Source organism: Trachemys scripta, chromosome 10, assembly GCF_013100865.1.
Source record: "Trachemys scripta elegans isolate TJP31775 chromosome 10, CAS_Tse_1.0, whole genome shotgun sequence".
NCBI classification, from domain to species: domain Eukaryota; kingdom Metazoa; phylum Chordata; order Testudines; family Emydidae; genus Trachemys; species Trachemys scripta.
The window spans coordinates 41,230,117-41,247,855 of record NC_048307.1 but is presented as its reverse complement, the minus strand read 5'-3'; the positions used below and the strand labels follow the sequence as shown (position 1 = coordinate 41,247,855).

The following is a 17,739-nucleotide window of genomic DNA, read 5'->3' as shown; positions in this document are numbered from 1 at the left end:
CTACAGAGTGGCTGGTTCCCCAGATCCCTCATTCTGCTCTGCCCCAAAGGGATAGAGGGGAAACTGAGGCACAAAGCATGGAAGTGACTTGCCCAAGGCCACTCAGTGGACTAGAACTCTAGTCTTCCCAGTCCTAATCCAGTGCTCTAGCCACTAGCATATTTGGGAATCCTGCTAGCTAGACTTGCAGGTTTGCCCCCACTTCCTACACACATAGCCCTTGTTTCTGCTGCTGAAAATCCTTTGCTAAAAGAAATAATTTGGAGTGTAAAAGTCCCTAGTCATGACTCACTGTAGCTGAAGGGGAGCTGTGGTAAGTTGGACAGCTGAATGTGATGTGTCTGCCCCACTGCTCCCTCCCACCATGACTCACTCGCTTCCTGCCTCCTTGGGGTTTTGGGGGTGGGGAGGTTGGCTTCTTTCTCTCCAGATTTAGAAAAAGCTGTGCTCATCAAGAGAGAGGACAGTGGTTAAAACCAGCCCAGCCCAGCCCAGCCACTTGTTTTCCGGACAGAAACCATGTGCTTCAAAGAGAATAGAGGAGCCTGGGAAGGAGAAGTGGGTCTGTTTCATCTCTGCTCTTTTCCCAACAACAAAAATTGCTATGTAAGGGTAACAGATGATTGACAGAGGACTGGGCAGCTATTGCTTGTGAGGAAATGTGGTCAGGGAGACTGGTTCTGTTTCTGGATCTGCCAATGGGTGACCATGGGCAAGAACTTCCATTTTTCCATGCCTCATTTTCCCCACTGATAAAATGGGGATAATGACACCTCGTAAAGTGCTTTGAGAACTATGGGTGAAATGTGCTAGCGGGTTGCTACGTAGCAGTATGGCTTTTCTCTTCCATTTCTGCAAGCCCATGCGAGATATAAAAAATAAAAATGTGGTGGTCAGCAGTCTGGTCCCCAGAATAACAGCGATGGATTGAGGATAACTGCACTGCTTGGGGCTGATTCTGAGGCATTGCTGTGGGAGGTCTTTGAAGAGTTGTGGGCAGGAGCTGAAGTTCCAACAGAAAAAGGTTTGAAATCTCTTCTGTGCAACCCTTCAATGCTGTGCTCTCCAGGGAAGAGTCCTGCTGTGGCACTGTGGTGAGCTTGTCATGTTTTGGGGCCATTGCTGGGGAATTGTGTTTGTAAAGCAGCAAGTCCCTTCCCCTGTCTGTGCCTCGGTTTCCTCTCCCAACCTTTTTGTCCTGTCTGTTTAGACTGTAAGGTCTTTGGGGTGGCGACTATCTCTCGCTGTGTGTGGCTGTAACCTACTGGTCAGTGGGTGTTAAGCATCCGCACCTTGCAAGTGGGGATTTGGGTGTTTTAGCTCTCAGTGTGTTGGCTAAGGTGGTTGCCGTTGCATGTACAGCACCTAGCACAATGGGACCCTCATCTTGGATGGGGGACCTCTAGGTGCTACTATACTGGAAGGTGTTAATGGCCGCCATCGAGTGTGTCCTTGCTCTATGGATCAGTCACAGAGACAGTTAAAGCTGATGGGTATGTAGCCACCATTCATTCCAGCTAAATGGAAAGAGTGAATAACTCCTTTATGGAGTGAGATTGCTAGAAATAATCAGGAGCCACTGTCCCAGGTCATGGCAGCTGCACTGGTATCGCCTCTCAGTGGCCCAGCATGGGCACCCGCTCCCAGCTCCTCAGCTCTTGCTTTTCTTGGATGGAGATCTGCGTCTCAGTCTATTCTAAGCAGGGTATTTCCAGGCTGCTGTGTTATTCCCAGCACAGGCAGGCTGCCCAAGGACACCTGGCTGCTTCTCTTCAGAGATGGTTAACAGTCTGACTGCCCCCGGTTATAGATACCACCCAGCTCTTTTTATGTAAGCCTGTTTTATTGTCTTGGTAAAGACACTATGGAGAAAACATTAAAACCAATGAAAGAACCTGCACACATGCTAATACTGGAGATCACCCCAACTCCAACAAGGGCTCTGGTAAGAGCAGTCCTTCAGAGCCCCACAAGGGGTCTCTTCCATGGTCACAAGTTCATAACAGCCTCCGTTCAGAACTAGCATGCTCACCACAGGTTTAGTCTACCCTTTATATAGTTCAGGAGTCTCTGTTCTTGAATTTCCAGGAGCAGGTAAATATTAGATCATGGGATTTGGTCCCCAGGGCATAGTTTCCAAAAGAGTTGATTCCAAGTGGATCATTTGCATTCCCCTTATCCCCAGGTACGTCCTCGGAAATCCACTTCACATGTATCAGGAAGTTCCTAATACCTTCTGGAGGTTGCATTAGGCCAGGTCTGCACTACAGACCTGTTTCGGTATAACTATGTATCTCGGGGTTTGAAAAGGCCACACCCCAGAGTGACGTAGTTATACTGACCTAATCCCTGGTGTGGACAGAGCTGTGTCGACAGGAGAGCTGCTCCCATCTACATAGCTACCGCCTCTTGGGGAGGTGGAGTAACTACGCTGACAGGAGAAGCTCTCCTGTTGGCTTAGTAGCGTCACTAAAGCGCTACAGCGATGCAGCTGCAGCGCTGTATGTGAAGATAAGCCCTTAGTCCCTCTTCTAGAGAAATTACATACTTGCACAATTGCATTTTTAATATAATGGACCCCAAGGTATTACATCTAATTCAATCAGGTTTAACTTAATTCAATAAAGTTCATTCAGGATATTGCAGGAAATTCAGTGTGTCACGGCCACCACCTGGGCACTAGGCCTTAAGCAAGAACGAACTCAGTGAGAATGAGGGGTTTATTCTCTAATTATGAACACAGAAGCTGGGGCATTGGTTGCAGTTGTGTGTGTGTGTGTGTGTGTTTGTTTCAGAGCCTGGGAAAAGCAACCAGACAGCACAGAGAAAGGCCAGCAGACTGTGAGGGCAGCTGTCGTGAGCATGACCCTGAGAGGGACAGAGGTAGAGTCCCTTGGGACACAGGACTGACTGGAAAACAGGCTTGAAAATTATGAGCAAAGAAACTGCCTCCAGTTTCAGGGAAACAGGACTTTGTGTGCATTCTGTGTAAATTAAGCAGGATTGCACTACAGAAATACCTGACTCCATCCTCAGTTTCTCCTTCTGATGGAAAGAACCCAGGAAGGCCCCCAGTATTGGCTTACCGTTTGGGTTAAGGGGCCGCAGCATTAATAGGCTGCTTGATCTGAGGCCAGAGAGGTCTCTGGTTGGGCAAAGTTTGGATATCCTCCTGCTTGGGTGAGTGACAGCTGTGTGTTTGTCTTTCAGGGTGGGTTCTCTGCCATTCTCTGGGTTAAAAGTGGACGCGCTAGATCAGGGGTAGGCAACCTATGGCACGCGTGCCAAAGGTGGCACACGAGCTGATTTTCAGTGGCACTCACACTGCCCAGGTCTTGGCCACCGGTCTGGGGGGCTCTGCATTTTAATTTAATTTTAAATGAAGCTTCTTAAACATTTTAAGCTTCTTAAACATGTTAAAAACCTTATTTACTTTACATACAACAATAGTTTAGTTATATATTATAGACTTATAGAAAGAGACCTTCAAAAAACGTTAAAATGTATTATTGGCACGTGAAACCTTAAATTAGAGTGAATAAATGAAGACTCGGCACACCACTTCTGAAAGGTTGCCAACCCCTGCTCTAGATGGAGCTGGCACGCAGGGTGTCATCAGCTGCCAGCTCCAGGTGCTGTGATGACTAATGGGCTGCTACAGCCCAGCCTGTCTGACTTTCTCTGTGCCTGCAGGCTGTGCATACCCGGCTTTGTTTGCAGAGGGCTGCTCACCTGCCCTTTGGGTGCCTGGATGCCATAAGTGGCAGACTCCCTTGTGTAAAGGCCAGGCAGGCAAGGGTATGAGTGGGGCTGAGGGAACATGTGCAGGCTAGTTGTGTGCATAAGACCAGGTAATTAAACTGGCGGTTGGTAGGGGAAATAAAAAACCTTTGGGGCAGGGAGGAAGGAGAGATGGGAAAAGACTAGGAGAGAGAAACTGCCATGGAATTAAAAATATAAATACATAGTTTCTAAACAGTCAAATCCCAGGACTGCCAAAAATAGGGCTGAAGGTATGGAGCCATAACTGGACAGTGAGGAATGGGGAGCAAGAGGGTGTCCTTGCACAGCGCATGGTGTTAGATGCAGAGCCGCCCGGGGGGGCAAGTGGGGCAATTTGCCCCGGGCCCCACAGGGGCCCCCACAAGAATATAGTATTCTATAGTATTGCAACTTTTTTTTATGGAAGGGGCCCCCGAAATTGCTTTGTCCCAGGCCCCCTGAATCCTCTGGGCGGCCCTGGTTAGATGCCATGCTTGGTGCTCTCCGCCTGCAAAGCATGTTACAGTCCCCACTCCTGGGAGTTGGGTGAATGCAGTCTTACCATCCATGCTTTACGGATAGTGATTTGGGCAGAGACACTAAGGGAGCTGCCCGAGACCTTGGACATAGGGACACAGTGTCAGAGAGATGAGAACTCAGGAGTTCCTGGCTCCAGCCTAGACTGGGCCTCTCTCTAGGATAGTGATGATTTTGGACATAGTGAATATTCTCCTGCCTTGTAACAATCCTGGCGTGGTCCCAATTAGGTGAAACCAGGGGTGGATTGATCATCCAGAGTAAGATCTTGTTGCTCTGTCTGTCTTTCCCTGCATTTGGCTGTGTATGGTATTTATAAGATGCCCATTCTCTTGATCTCCAGAGCCCTGATCCTGCAAAGAGACCTACAGCTATGAACCCTGTAGGAGTAAGAATCCATATTTATAGGTCCCTTTGCAGGCTGGAGCCTACGAGCCAGATTATTAACCATGTTTATTGTTATTATTGGTTATTTTTATTACTGTAGCGCCTGGGAGCCCTTGACATGACCAGGACCCATTGTGGAAGGTGCTGCACAAACAGAACAAAATGCCTGTTCCACCCTGCCCCAAGGGTTAGAGACAACAGCTGGGTATAGACACAGGGGAGTAGATGAAAACAAGGAGACAGTACTGGTAAGCATGACCGGTATTGGTCAGCATGGTGGGTGGTCTCTGCACACTGACAGCCTAACTTTTGCTGAGCTGTTTTGTAGGCCACAGGGCTGAGGAGGGACTTTGACAGATAATGAGGTAGCTTTGCAGATGTTTACTGGGAGCAACTCGCAAGTGCGTGGGGCAGGGTGGCAGAAAGCAGGAAGGTGTTTGTTGAAAATGTCACCAGTGGGCAGTGGAGACTGGCCTCCTGGGCTGATTTGAGGTGAGGTTGGTTTCAGTGAGAGGTGCTTAAATATCTTTTAGAAACCTGGGCCTAAATGCTTCTTGCTTTGGTATTTCTCTTGTGTGCTGGCCCATTGTCCTGATAGATTTCCTGCTCAAAAGTTGGGCTGTCTATAGAATAATGGATGTCGGTGACAGCTAAATTAGTATCAGAACCACCCCAAAGCCAGCAAATTCACACTCGAGTGCAAATCTGAAGTCTGGGAACTTTTGCAGCTGGAGTTCAGGTTTGGTCCCATCTCTAGTAATAATTCATGTCTTGCTGCTTACTGAATAGTCTGTTCCAGTTGCTTTCCTACACAGCCTCCCAGCATGCCTGGTGCTGACAGGTGTGGTCTGGACACTGGGACTCAGAGGGGAATAAAATAAAAAGCATGCACGCCCCCATCATGATAGCAGCTGAGCTCTGTGAAACTAGGCTTAAACCACCTCGCTTGAGGGAGGAAGGAACTATCCAAACCTATGGAGCAGGCACCAGGTCACACAGTCTGGGGCACCCACACCTCCGCGACAGCAGCTCGGAAACAAAGAGCCAAGCCCCCTCAGCAGGGCATACCCACAGGGCATTCTGGGCAGAGGCTGGCTAGGAAGGGAGGGGTATGTTGGGATTGTAGGGGTCTGGCCAAGGCAGACCTGTTTCCCAGGGATTGTCCACCCCGGCATACTCCAGTGGGTTTATGAAGCAGAGGCACAACTTAGAGCAACCCTGAGCCTGTGCCTGGGCCATGCTGGCCTGTGTAACCCTGAAGAGAGGAGGCCCAAGCTGGCCTCCTCTATTGCTGGGCCAGTGCGTAAGAACATGCACAGTTATGTTGGATGGAGGGAATCTACACTCTCATGGTTCATGGCGTAAGGCAACCTCTAATGGCCATGGGGTCAGAAGAATCTTCTTTTAATTTAATTTAATTTAATTTAATTTTAGGGGCAAGTTATCCCATAACTATCTTCTCTGGGGTTGGTTCCCTTTCCTCTGAAGTATCTGGTGCTGGGTGTAGTGTGAAAAACTGCTGTCTGACTTAATTTGCTACTTAGGGTGTACTGAGCATGCTCCCACAAACTGAGCATGCTCAGTAACATCTGCTGAAGCCACTGCCCTTCACCCCGCCCTTCCTTGGCATCAGAGTCTGCAGACTGCTTTTTATAGGGGTTAAAAAGGGGCAAAGGGGACAAATCGGAGGAGGGGTTGGTCAGGGGGTGAGCAGGTGGTGGAAATTGACTGGCTGGGGGACAAATAAGAATAACCTTAGGTATCAGTAGCTGCTACTGGTTACAATTCACTACCCCGTACCAATAGCAGATTAGGTCAGATAGCAGTTTAATATCAGTAACTACTACTGGTAGCAAATTACATCAGATAGCAGTTTTTCACACTACGCCCGCACCAGGTACTTCAGAGACAGGATACTGGTCTGGCAATTGTTAGCTCTCTAAAGGGGTGCCTGCTGATCGCTGTGCTTTTTAGGCACCAGAGAGTCTTAGTGACAGCCTGGCAAAGAATTGGTAGGTCCCTGGTAGGGGGTTATTAACGCTGTGTTGAACTGGATCAGTGATTCTCAGCCAGTGTTCCCTCTAATTTTTCCCATCCATGTGCGGAATGAATTTTGTTATGTGCACCAATATGGAGGTGATGTGTGACACATCACCTCCATATTGGTGCACATAAAAAAATTCATGTGGTGGGGGTGGGGCCGAGGGGTTCAAAGTGGGGCAGAGGGTGCAGGGGTGTGAGGGCTCCAGCTGGGGGTGCGGGTGAGAGGTTTGGGGTGCAGGAGGGTGCTGCAGGGCTACGGTGGGGAGAGAGGACTCCCCCCAGCTCTCTCTCTGCAGCAGCACCTGGGCTGGGGGGAGAGGTGCCACTTCCGGGGCTGGGGCCGCAGGATAGGTGCCCCTCCCCCTGCAGGTCTGGGCTGGGGGAGGGGTGCCTTGGCCATGGCTGGGTTCAGGCCAGGGGAGGGCCGACCCGGCAGGTTGGGGGCTGGGCTAGGTGGGGCCGGGAGAGGGGCGGCCCTGCCCCGGCCATGGCAGATCCCTGGGTGGGTTCCCTGAGCTCCTGCGTGGCACTAAGATGGCTGCTGCATGGTAGCGCAGCTTACAGGGACCTTAGTTCTCAACCTATTTACCATTGTGGGCTGCATATGCAGCTCTCTATGTGGGCCACATCCACACAACATATATACTACCTGTATGGCCCTGAGGATGTCGCATGGGCCGCAGCTGTGTTCTGATTGGGCTGCAGGTTGAGAACCACTGAACTAGATTGTGTTGTAAACCTCTTGAGAATACTTTACAGTGGTTGCTTGTGACAGGCTTGTCTACTGCCATTTGTCGTGTCTATTTAGACTGCAAGCTCTCCAGGGCAAAGACTGTCTCTTTCTCTGTGTCTGTACAATGCCCCGCCTAGTAGGGCCATGATCCCTTCTAGAGGCTTTTCTGGGCCGCTAGGTTCTAGTGTAATGCAGATAACATTAATGATTCCCATTGTCTGGGTGTGGCAGGCCTCTCCCAGGAGAGGCTGGAGGAAATCCTGTGTTATTCCTTGCCTGGGCTTGCTGTTCATTTCCGTTGGAAGTGCTGCCTGGAAGCTCTGTTGGGTACTGCTGGCTTTATGCCGTCCCAGCCAACCCATGGAAATGCCTGGGCCTTGCTGAATAAAGAGGCTGTTGATGTGGTGGGGAGGTGCTGGTATGAAAGGTGAATGGCTGCTTTTGACACGAACCAAGTGGCTGCTCTTTTCTGTCTGTTCGTTGTCTCCCAGCCTGCACTGGCTCTGATTCCATGGGAAATCAAACTAAGCTGAAATGCATATGCAGGTCCCGATCCTGCTCCATTGGAGTCAGTGGTAGTTTAGCTATTGGGTTTGGTGGGAGCAGTATTGGGCTCTTAAAAGGAGCCTCTGTAACACCGACAGATTCTGGTTGTTGGTGGGCGGGATTGAACTGGGGATCTCTGGAATTTAGTGCATGAGCCTCTACAGCATGAGCTAAAAGCCAACTCCCTGTTAGATAGGGCAGTAGAGCCGACTCATTTAATCTCTCTCTAAGTGGTCTCGGTGCCACTAGGTGGGACAGAACACCACACCCAGAAGGTGTGTGGATTACATTTGCACCTGGATCTAAAACTTTCCAGTGAAGAAATAACTAAATCCAGGCAGAGGTGGATTAAGATTTACTGGGACTCTGGACACAAAGAACAATTGGGCCTCCCACACCTCAGGGGCGCCGGAATCATGAAGTGCAGCACCTGCTAGCGGCACCAGCCTCTTCCCGGTGCGGGGCTGAGGTGAGCCTTCGCCCCCATTTACTACGGGGCTCCACCCCATGCTTCTCCTTTTCCCTCTGGGGCCCCACCTTCTGGCCAGGCCAGAAGCTGGAGCTGGGCCATGGTAAGAACTGCCCAGGTAGCCCAGGCCACTGTGGGGAGCCCCGGACCCTCCATCTGCCCTGGGTGGCGCACCCTGGGGGGGCAGGGACACAGGCCAGGGGCTGCTGTCGGGTCCCCTGAACCCCCATCCATGGCAGGTGGAGGGTCCAGAGCTCCCCACAGTGGCTTGGGCTCCCTGGGTGGCTCTTACCACAGCCCAGTTCTAGCTTCCAGTCTGGCCATGGGGCGGGGCCGTGGGGGGAAGAGGGACCCCCCTTGCCCAGACTCCCGCTCCCACCCCTGTTCCCCCAAAGCAAAGGGATCCAGAGGGGGAGACAGCCTGATGCTTGATCCTAGGCTTGTATGGCGTTTCCTGTGTACTGCCCTCTCCTTCCCTCAGGGCATGCTGGGAATTGTGGCTGCCAGGAACCCTCTTGCTCCTTTCCCCTCCCCCCAGCAGTGTCTTCTGTGTGTGAGCTGGGCTATGCCAGGTCCAGTGTCTCCTAGTGGCGGCCAGCAGCACTGCAGCCCGTTTCGGGGGGGGGGGGGAAGGAAATTCAGCGTGCAGAATGTTAATTTCTGCAAAATTCTGCATTGCGCAGTGGTGCAGAATTCTCCTAGAAGTAAGCTTTGAAACTTATACTATGCAGAAGAAAAATGCTGCTTTTAACCAGCTTAATTTAAATGAAACAAGCACAGAAACGGCTTCCTTACTTTGTTAAACATTTTTTTAAAACTTTCCCTTTATTTTTTTCATAGTTTCTATTTAACACAGTACTGTTGTATTTACCTTTTTGTGTGTGTCTCTGCTGCTGCCTGATTGCTTACTTCCGGTTCCAAATGAGGTGTGTGTCTGACCGTTCAGTTCGTAACTCTGGTGTTTGTAACTCTGAGGTTCTACTACTATGGTCCCCAGACTGTGGGGTGTGCCCCCCTAGGGGGGCGAAGAGGAACATTTGTGAGGGGGGGGGCACAATGGAACCTGGGCCAGCCCCCATGGGGGGGTGGGGAGGAAGTGCCTCCCAGACCTGCTCTGTCCCCATCTCTGCTCCGGCCCAGTCCCAGCGACAGCTCTGGCCCCAGCTTCGGCCACTGGGTCCTGGCCCCACTTGCAGCCATGGTTCCAGCTGCAGCTTTGGCCCCAGCCCTGGCTCGCGCCTCCTGGCCTCGTCCCCCGGCCCTAGCTCCAGACCTAGGCTCCTGGGTGGGCATGACCGGGTAATGGGAGGTGCGACCAAAAAAATTTGGGGACCACTGTTCTATTTTAATTTCCCCAAATTACCCAGCATGCTTTGCTTGATGTTATATGTAATTTATCTCCCCTAGTCCCCATGTGGCACTAAAATCCCTGTTGATCTAATTAAAGCAAACCAAGGCATCCAGCAGGGCGGCAGTGAAGGATGACTGGAGGAGAGACCATCGGGCTCAGGCAATGGGACAGGCTGCTTGTGTTGCTAAAAGTGTGGGGGCATTGTCTAACCCAGGAAATGAGGACCAGAGGTGCAGGGTGGTCGGACAATGAAGTGCTCAGGTCTTCCCCAGCAGGGCGAGCTTAGGGCTCAAGCCAGGCAGGATGAAGGATTTGTGGGAGGGCTAGTGACATGATTATTTCTGGGCTGGCCTCTCAAACCATCCCAGGATCATTTAACTGAGGATATGTGGGAGGCTCTGGGCGGCAACCAGTGCCTTCTGCAGGAGAAGTGGATCCTAGCAGCTGTGCTGCAGCCTGTACCCTTTGCCATCCTTTGGACTGTAAGCCAGTCAGGGTAGCCACCAGCCGGTTTATATATGCTGTACAGCACCTAGCGCAGTGAGGCCTTGATCCCTAGCTCTAGGATGCTATCACAATGTACGTTATTTCAGTGGGCTATTCAATTTCAGAGCAGGGCTGGGGACTGCTGGGCCCCACCGGCTGCAGGGCTGTGCGCGATCTGGGGCTTGCCATGTTCTCTTTCAGCTGTAGAGTCCAGAGTTGCCAGCAGTGTCAATGGGACAAAGGTCTTGGGGTCCCCACACTCATTTCAGGGCTGTTTGGTCTCTTCTTCTGCCCTTCACGTCCTCCCCATGGCTTCATGCTCTGCTGTCCATCCTGCATGGCCACTGCAGAGGAGCATTGGAGAACTGTGTATGTCCAGGTAGGGGGTTGCCTTGTGGGGGAGGGGAGGAGAGCCTGCCTTTTAATGCAAACTCTGCCAGTGACTTTGTGGGCTTCCCTAGCAGCACTTAAAGGGCTGAGTCCTGTGGCAGGGAGAGGGAGGCTGAGCTTCCTCCCCTGCCCTTGGCTTCAGCACCCCCCAGGGTCTGGCCCAAAGAGAAGGGGAAAGCATTATGGGTCTACCAAAGCCTTTAAAGGGCAACGATCCTTTTTGCTCCCCTCCTGGCCTCTCCCCACCTCCATCGCTCCTGCTGCCCTCACTGTTCTGCCTCACGTTCCCATGCTATCTCAGCCCCTGCACCCTAGAGCCGAGCAGGGCTGCCAGGCCTTGCTCTGAGCCTGCTTAGCCCTTCTCAGCCTTGCCAGCCCCACATATTCACAAATCTTGAGTTGGGCCCCCTAAAAATAATGGGAGTGGCTTAAAAATCCCAATTTTGACCAATAACAGCCTATTTCTGGCTCTCTGAGCCTTCGGGGGTCTCGCTTTCTGGCTTGTCTCTGCCAGAAATGGACTCTTTAAAAAAAATTCTTTCCATTTTTTTTTAACTTTCCCTTTATTTTTTTCGTAGTTTCTAGTACGTAGTTACTAGTTTTGTAGTTTGGAGATTCTGCTGTATTCGTTTGACTCCAGGAGTTGGGGCAAGCCACCGACAGCACGAGGCTCATGAGAATTGGCTGCCCCGCCTCCTGGAGGAGAGACCTCTGACTCCACCCGTGGGTCCTGGCTCTGTGGGGGTAGGCTGTGAAAAGTGGTGCCCAGAGACTGAAAGAGAGGAGAAAGAATGGGGGGAGGAGAGCAATACGTAATTATAAAAGCCCCCCACGGCATATAACATGTATGGATGGTTCCCGTGTGCCAGCCGAAGTCTTGTGACTCCTTTTGCCCTTGGGCTGCTCCGAAGCTGGCTGGAGTCTGTCCCATTGCACGTGTTCCGATGGGAACTGTCAAGGCTGCTTCCCCACTTTGAACTTTAGGGTACAAATGTGGGGGCCTGCATGAAAACTTCTAAGCTTAACTACCAGCTTAGATCTGGTCCGCTGCCACCACTCCCAAAGCTAATTCCCTTCCCTAGGTAGCCTTGAGAGACTCTTTACCAATTCCCTGGTGAATACAGATCCAAACCCCTTGGATCTTAAAACAAGGAGAAATTAACCATCCCCCCTCCTTCCTCCCACCAACTCCTGGTGGATCAAGATCCAACCCCCTTGGATCTAAAAACAAGGAAAAATCAATCAGGTTTTTAAAAAGAAGGCTTTTAATTAAAGAAAAAGGTAAAAATCATCTCTGCAAAATCAGCATGGAAAATAACTTTACAGGGTAATCAAACTTAAAGAGCCCAGAGGACCCCCCTCTAGTCTTAGGTTCAAAGTTACAGCAAACAGAGGTAAACACCCTAGTAAAAGGTACATTTACAAGTTGAAAAAACAAAGATAAACTAACACGCCTTGCCTGGCTGTTTACTTACAAGTTTGAAATATGAGAGACTTGTTCAGAAAGATTTGGAGAACCTGGATTGATGTCTGGTCCCTCTCAGTCCCAAGAGCAAACAACTTCCCCAAACAAAGAGCACAAACAAAAGCCTTCCCCCCACCAAGATTTGAAAGTATCTTGTCCCCTTATTGGTCCTTTGGGTCAGATGTCAGCCAGGTTACCTGAGCTTCTTAACCCTTTACAGGTAAAAGGATTTTGGAGTCTCTGGCCAGGAGGGATTTTATAGTATTGTACACAGGAGAGCTGTTACCCTTCCCTTTATAGTTATGACAGGAACGAAGCCGGACAAGCCTGGCCTCTTTGAAGCATGTGGGCGAGAGAGGCAGTGTGTTCATCACTGGTAACAGTGACCGTTGCTGGGGGCAGGATTATTTGCATTCTGGTAGCATGTAGCAGCCCAGTTGAGGTTGGGGCCCTTTGGATGGGCACCGTATGCACGCCTCAGGAGAGACTGCCCCTGCCCCAGACAAGACAAGGGCTGTTTATTCCCAAAGCACAGAGACCAACTGACCTTCCCAGGGCTGTGCCAGGAGTCGGTGGCAGCAGGTAATAGAGTGCAGCTCTCCAGAATCCCAGGCCAGTGCCTGACCCACACAGCCATCTCGGGTGGTTGGACTGAGCATGGCAGGAGATGGGATCCTGAGCTGGATGCACTCACACTCTGAGCTAGTGCAGCCGCGGGGGGAAATACTGGATTAGGAGAACCAATGGCCAGACAGTCGGCAACTGGGTTGTATGGGCCGATGGCCTGTCTGAGCCGATGCAGGAGGCAAGCCAAGTTTGACCCCTCCAAGAAGGAAGAGTGCCAGAAAGTCCATTATGTGCACTAGGGACCTTGCTATTGCTGTTATATGTGGAAAGTGCTCAGATGCCACAGTGATGGGCAGCAGTGTAAAGCCCTCAGGGAGATAGGTAGTGGCAGGACACAGGCCGAGGCAGGTCTCTGGCTGAGCTGATGTGCCGACTCTTTTGTGCCGGTGGGGCTGAGCTCAGCCCTGCCTTCAGCTCTGTTCCTGGTGGGCCCAGCCCGGAGTCCCTGCTGTCCACGGCAGTTCATGCTAATTGTTGTGTCTCTTTCTTTTCAGCTCAGGGCAGCTCCTGCCGAGAGGGAAGATTCCCTTTGCCAAGAACACGCGGGGCCTTGCTCTCCCCTCCCCGCCGCCCCTCACTGACGCTCTGGGATCTCGCCCTGCAGCACAGATGCCCTGCCCATTGCTCATCCTGGGCCTGCTGGTGCTCGCTCCAGCCGGTGAGTGGGGCTGGGCAGTGTGGGGCTCTTCAGGACGGGAGGTGGGACACTATGATGGTCCAATGCCCCAAGTGAGAACCTGGCCTGAGTTACAATCTCCACAGACTGCCGTAGGCCCAGGTCCCATTCCTATTGGGGTCAGTGGGGACTGTGACTTGGTGAGGAACAGGATCGGTCCCTTTCTCCATGGTGCCAACTCCTGGGATGTGTGGTGTGAGGGTCGGGATTTCAGAGAGGGCTGGAGCTCATCTGGCGATGACGTGAGACCCTCCCGCCCGGCTGTCTCTCCCCTCTGCAGGTAAGTTTTGACTTCTCTAGAGTCACAGAACCTGGCAGTGGTTCTTGGATGGGGCATGCTGGGCGGGTGGGAGATGTTCTGGCAGCAAAGGGCAGAGGCAGGCATGGTGCTGGTGGGGGAAGCATGCTCACCAGCAGCCCTTGCTACACCATTGGGAAAGAGTTCGCTTGGTTTCCCCCTGCACCCACTGCAGGGCAGGTCCAGAGCCATGGTCCAGTACTGCTGGTAGCACTAGTGGCCTCTGTGCTTGTGTTCACAGGAGCTTCTGCAGCCGTCTCATGGCTGGCCCCTGTGCAGCAACGTCGGCAAAGGTGAATTCTCCAGCAGTGGGGCAGCCCTATCAAATCCAGAGGTGGATTAGGTCATATAGTCCCGCATTCTGCCAATGCCATAGGGGATCGAAAGACGGATCTTGTGTGGCAGGGAGACCAACTGAATTCAGATGGTTTCGTTTGTCCCACCTCCAAGTCCTGGAGGAGTTGTCTAATTGGTGATGCACCATCGAAGCGTGGGGCTGGGGGAAGAGGCTCCAGCGGTGTGACTCTTGTCCAGCTTGGGGGCTTGGAGCCAGGCTGGTTTGTGCCTGTGCAATGGGTGTTCCCAGCAGGCTTGGCAGGACAGGGCTGAGTGTGGGAAGTTGCAGCCCTGGTCAAATAGTGCAAATGGAGCAGTGGGGGAGCAGGTGTGACAGCTGGGTTGGGAACGGGTTGCAATGGCAGATCAGAGGGCAGGGGAGGAGGAGAGGACCAGAACAGCAGGGGGCACTGGACAGTACTGAACCATCTAGCACTGGGGAGGGCAATCTACAGCCCGCAGGCCAGATACAGCCTGTCCTGGCCCCGCGCTGCTCCCGGAAGCGACTGGCACCATGTCCCTGCGGCCCCTGGGAGGGGAGGGGGGCAGAGGGAACCGTGTGCTGCTCTTGCCTGTGGGCACTGGCACCCCACAGCTCCCATTGGTCAAGACCAGGGAACCGCGGCCAATGGGAGCTTTGGGGGTGGGACCCACAGGCAAGGGCAGCACACGGCGGAGCTGCCTGCCCCACCCCACCCCCAGGAGCCACTGCCGGACATGCTGGCCCCTTCTGGAGGCGGCGCGGGGCCAGAGCAGACAGGGAGCCTGCCTTAGCCCTGCTGCGTGCCATTGCCATCCCGGAGCAGCTCGAGGTATGCGGTGCCGGGCTGGATCCCCCACCCCAACCCCCTGCCCTGATCCCCCTAACACCCGGCCCTGAGCCCCCTCCTGCACTCCGCACCCCCTCGTGCACCACAACCCCCTGCCCTGAGCCCCTTCGTGCACACCGGACCCCCTCCCACACCCCACACTCCCTCCTGTATCCCAACCCCCTGCCCAAGCCCTACATTCATGGCCTTGCATACAATTTTTCCACCCAGATGTGGCCCTTGGGCCAAAAAGTTTGCCCACCCCGATCTAGCAGGTCCCGTTTTCCCAAACTTGATTTAAAGGCTAGTACAGATGGCATCCAGAGAGGAAGAGACAGGAAGTTGAAGTAGGGTCATTCCCTGACGTGGCTGGAGGTTTGATAAAGTCAAACCTCTGGCTCCATCTAGTGTCTGAGAAGGAGTCACACACATCTTTCACTGGGCTTTATTCCAGCTTGCAAGTACTGATGTGGCTGCTGCACAGTACCTGTTAATTGCCTGACACCTGTGGCAGCTGCAGGATGGTAGGAGTCCAGAGTGGTGTCGCGCCCTCCCCACCCCTTCCAGAGCTGGAATAATTTTCAGATTTTGTTTTTTCTTGAAACATCTAAACCACTGTGTTCCCCTTGCATGAGTTAGTCCATTATTTTTCCTCCTTTTAAAATATTTCACTCCCTCTCTTTTTTCCTCTAACATCTCTCTCCCAGGGCATATTTACACTACAAAATTAAGTCGACCTAAGTTACATCGATAAATAGTAATTAAATTGCCTTTGCCTCTCCACACCACATTTCTTGTGTCAGTGGTGTGTGTCCTCATTAGCAGTGCTTGCATCGATGCAGAGAGCAGTGCACCATGGGTAGCTATCCCCATGGGCGGCATGTGAACTGCTGGCTGGGGGAGGCTAGCCCCAGCCCTGCCCCTTCTGTCAGAGGCCCCTCCCTTTCTGCCCCCCAACTGAGCCCAGAGGCCCCCCACCGCGGCCTCCAGCCCAGAAACCCCCCACCGCGTCCTGTGTCTCCAGCTCCCTCGAAGTATCCAAGGGGAGCTTGGGGTCACTGCTGAGGATGGCATGCAGCTTCTTATAGAAGCAGCATGTCTGCAGCTCTGCACCAGAGTGACTGCCTCCCTTGCCTTCTGGTATGCCTGCCACAGCTCCTTGGCTTTCACACAACGCTGCTGTGGGTCCCTGTTGTAGTCCTTTGCCCCCGGGAGATCTGCTTGTTATATGTCACCATTTCTACTGCTGGATTGGAGCTGTGCCAGCACAGCCTCTTCTCCCCACAGACCCAGGAGATCCCCCTGCTCCTATGTAGCCCAGGCAGGAGCATGTTTGCTGCACGGAGCCAGCAGGGTCAGCTGGGCAGTTGCTATGTGAACTCTCCATGCTGACCAAACAGGAAATGGAATTTCAAAAATGTGTGGGGCTTTAAAAGGGGAGGGGCATGTTCCTGCATACCTGGCAGCTGGGCAGCAGAGTTCGAAACAGTGACCAGTGTGGGGCATTGCGGGAACCTGTTGGAGGCCACTAAAGTTGACATGAGTAACGCAGTGTCTACACCGATGCTGCGTCGACCTAACTATGTCGACCTAAACACGACTCCTCTCGTGGAGGTGGAGTTATTAAGTTGGCGTAATGGGTGAGTTACATCGACGGGAGTGACATTGTAGCATAGACGCTTCCAGAGTTAGGTTGATGTAAGCTGCCTTATGCTGACCTACCTCTGGAGTGGAGATCAGGCCTCATTCACGTATGGATATTTTCTAAATCCCCCTTTCTCCCGATCTCCCTGTTTTCTGTCAATCCATATTTGAAACGGGGATATTGGTAAAAGCTGTGCTGGCAGAGCTGTGTGCGGTGGGTAAGTGCCATTTGTGCAGGCTCACCCTGCCCCTGTGCTGGGCAGGAGGCCAGAGAAAGGCAGCTGGGAGAATTGCAGAGGCAGGGAATGGTTGCACCTGTGGAGCTGGTTGAAGTAGATGGGCATCTAACTCAAACCCCACAAGGTGGGAAACTGGCAGAGCTATGAAATGTACAAAATTGGATTCATCCTGAGGCAGTACGGTCAGGGCCAATAGAGCCAGATTCAGAACGACTCCTTCCTGTGGGGACACACACACAGGGCTGTGTCATCGTCTGTTGTTTGAATGAGATCTTGGGAGGGGAAAGAGATCCACAGGGAACAGACAGGAAATGTCACGTTGGTTCTGGAACGGTGGTAATGGAGTTGAAAAGAACAATGTGTGTTCCTCCAGAATCAGGTTACTGCTTTAGGGCAAAGCATAGAGCGAGCATGCGTGCGTGTGTACACATGCACGTTCATGCACCCTTCAGTGAGAGAACATGGGTCATTGAGAATGTTCCCCTAAATGCCCAAAGACAGCTGGTGCCTAAGGACTGTGCTGGCACTTGGGAGATATGCACTCTCCTCTCAGCTCTGCCATTGACCTGCTGGGTGACCATGGACAAGTCATAGCCCTGCTCTGTGTCTCAGTTTCCCCTCCCACCCTTTGTCTCTTGTTTCTTTAGCTTGTAAGCCCTTTGGGGCAGGGACTGTCTCGCTATGTGATTGTACAGTGCCTAGCACAATGGGGCCCTGATCTCAGCTGGAGCCACTGGGCACTGGTGGAATATCAATAATAATGTTTTGGGGCCGATACCTCTATTGTCACTTCAGCGATTGGTTTGAATCTTTGTCGGTATAACATCTGGTATAGCGTGCTAACATCAGCTTGGTCTCCAGATTCCTCTGACAGCAGAGATGCAGCCAAGGGTAAAATCTCTGCAGACTCTTTCCCTGCGAGCACCTTCCCGTTACAGCCA

At 52.3% G+C, this 17,739-nt stretch overlaps 1 protein-coding gene across 4 annotated transcripts in view; it reads left to right on the top strand.

Annotated features, from left to right (window-relative positions):
* Positions 1 to 17,739, top strand: part of CD276 (CD276 molecule) — a 92,712-nt gene that overhangs the window by 22,911 nt on the left and 52,062 nt on the right. For all 4 annotated transcript variants that reach the window (XR_004647385.1, XR_004647384.1, XM_034783488.1 and 1 more), the window contains exon 2: positions 13,291 to 13,454. Coding sequence is in view for 2 of the 4 variants with exons in the window: in XM_034783488.1 (XP_034639379.1) it covers positions 13,406 to 13,454 (49 nt within the window). In the remaining 2 variants the exon portion in view is untranslated. The remainder of the gene's footprint in view (positions 1 to 13,290; positions 13,455 to 17,739) is intronic.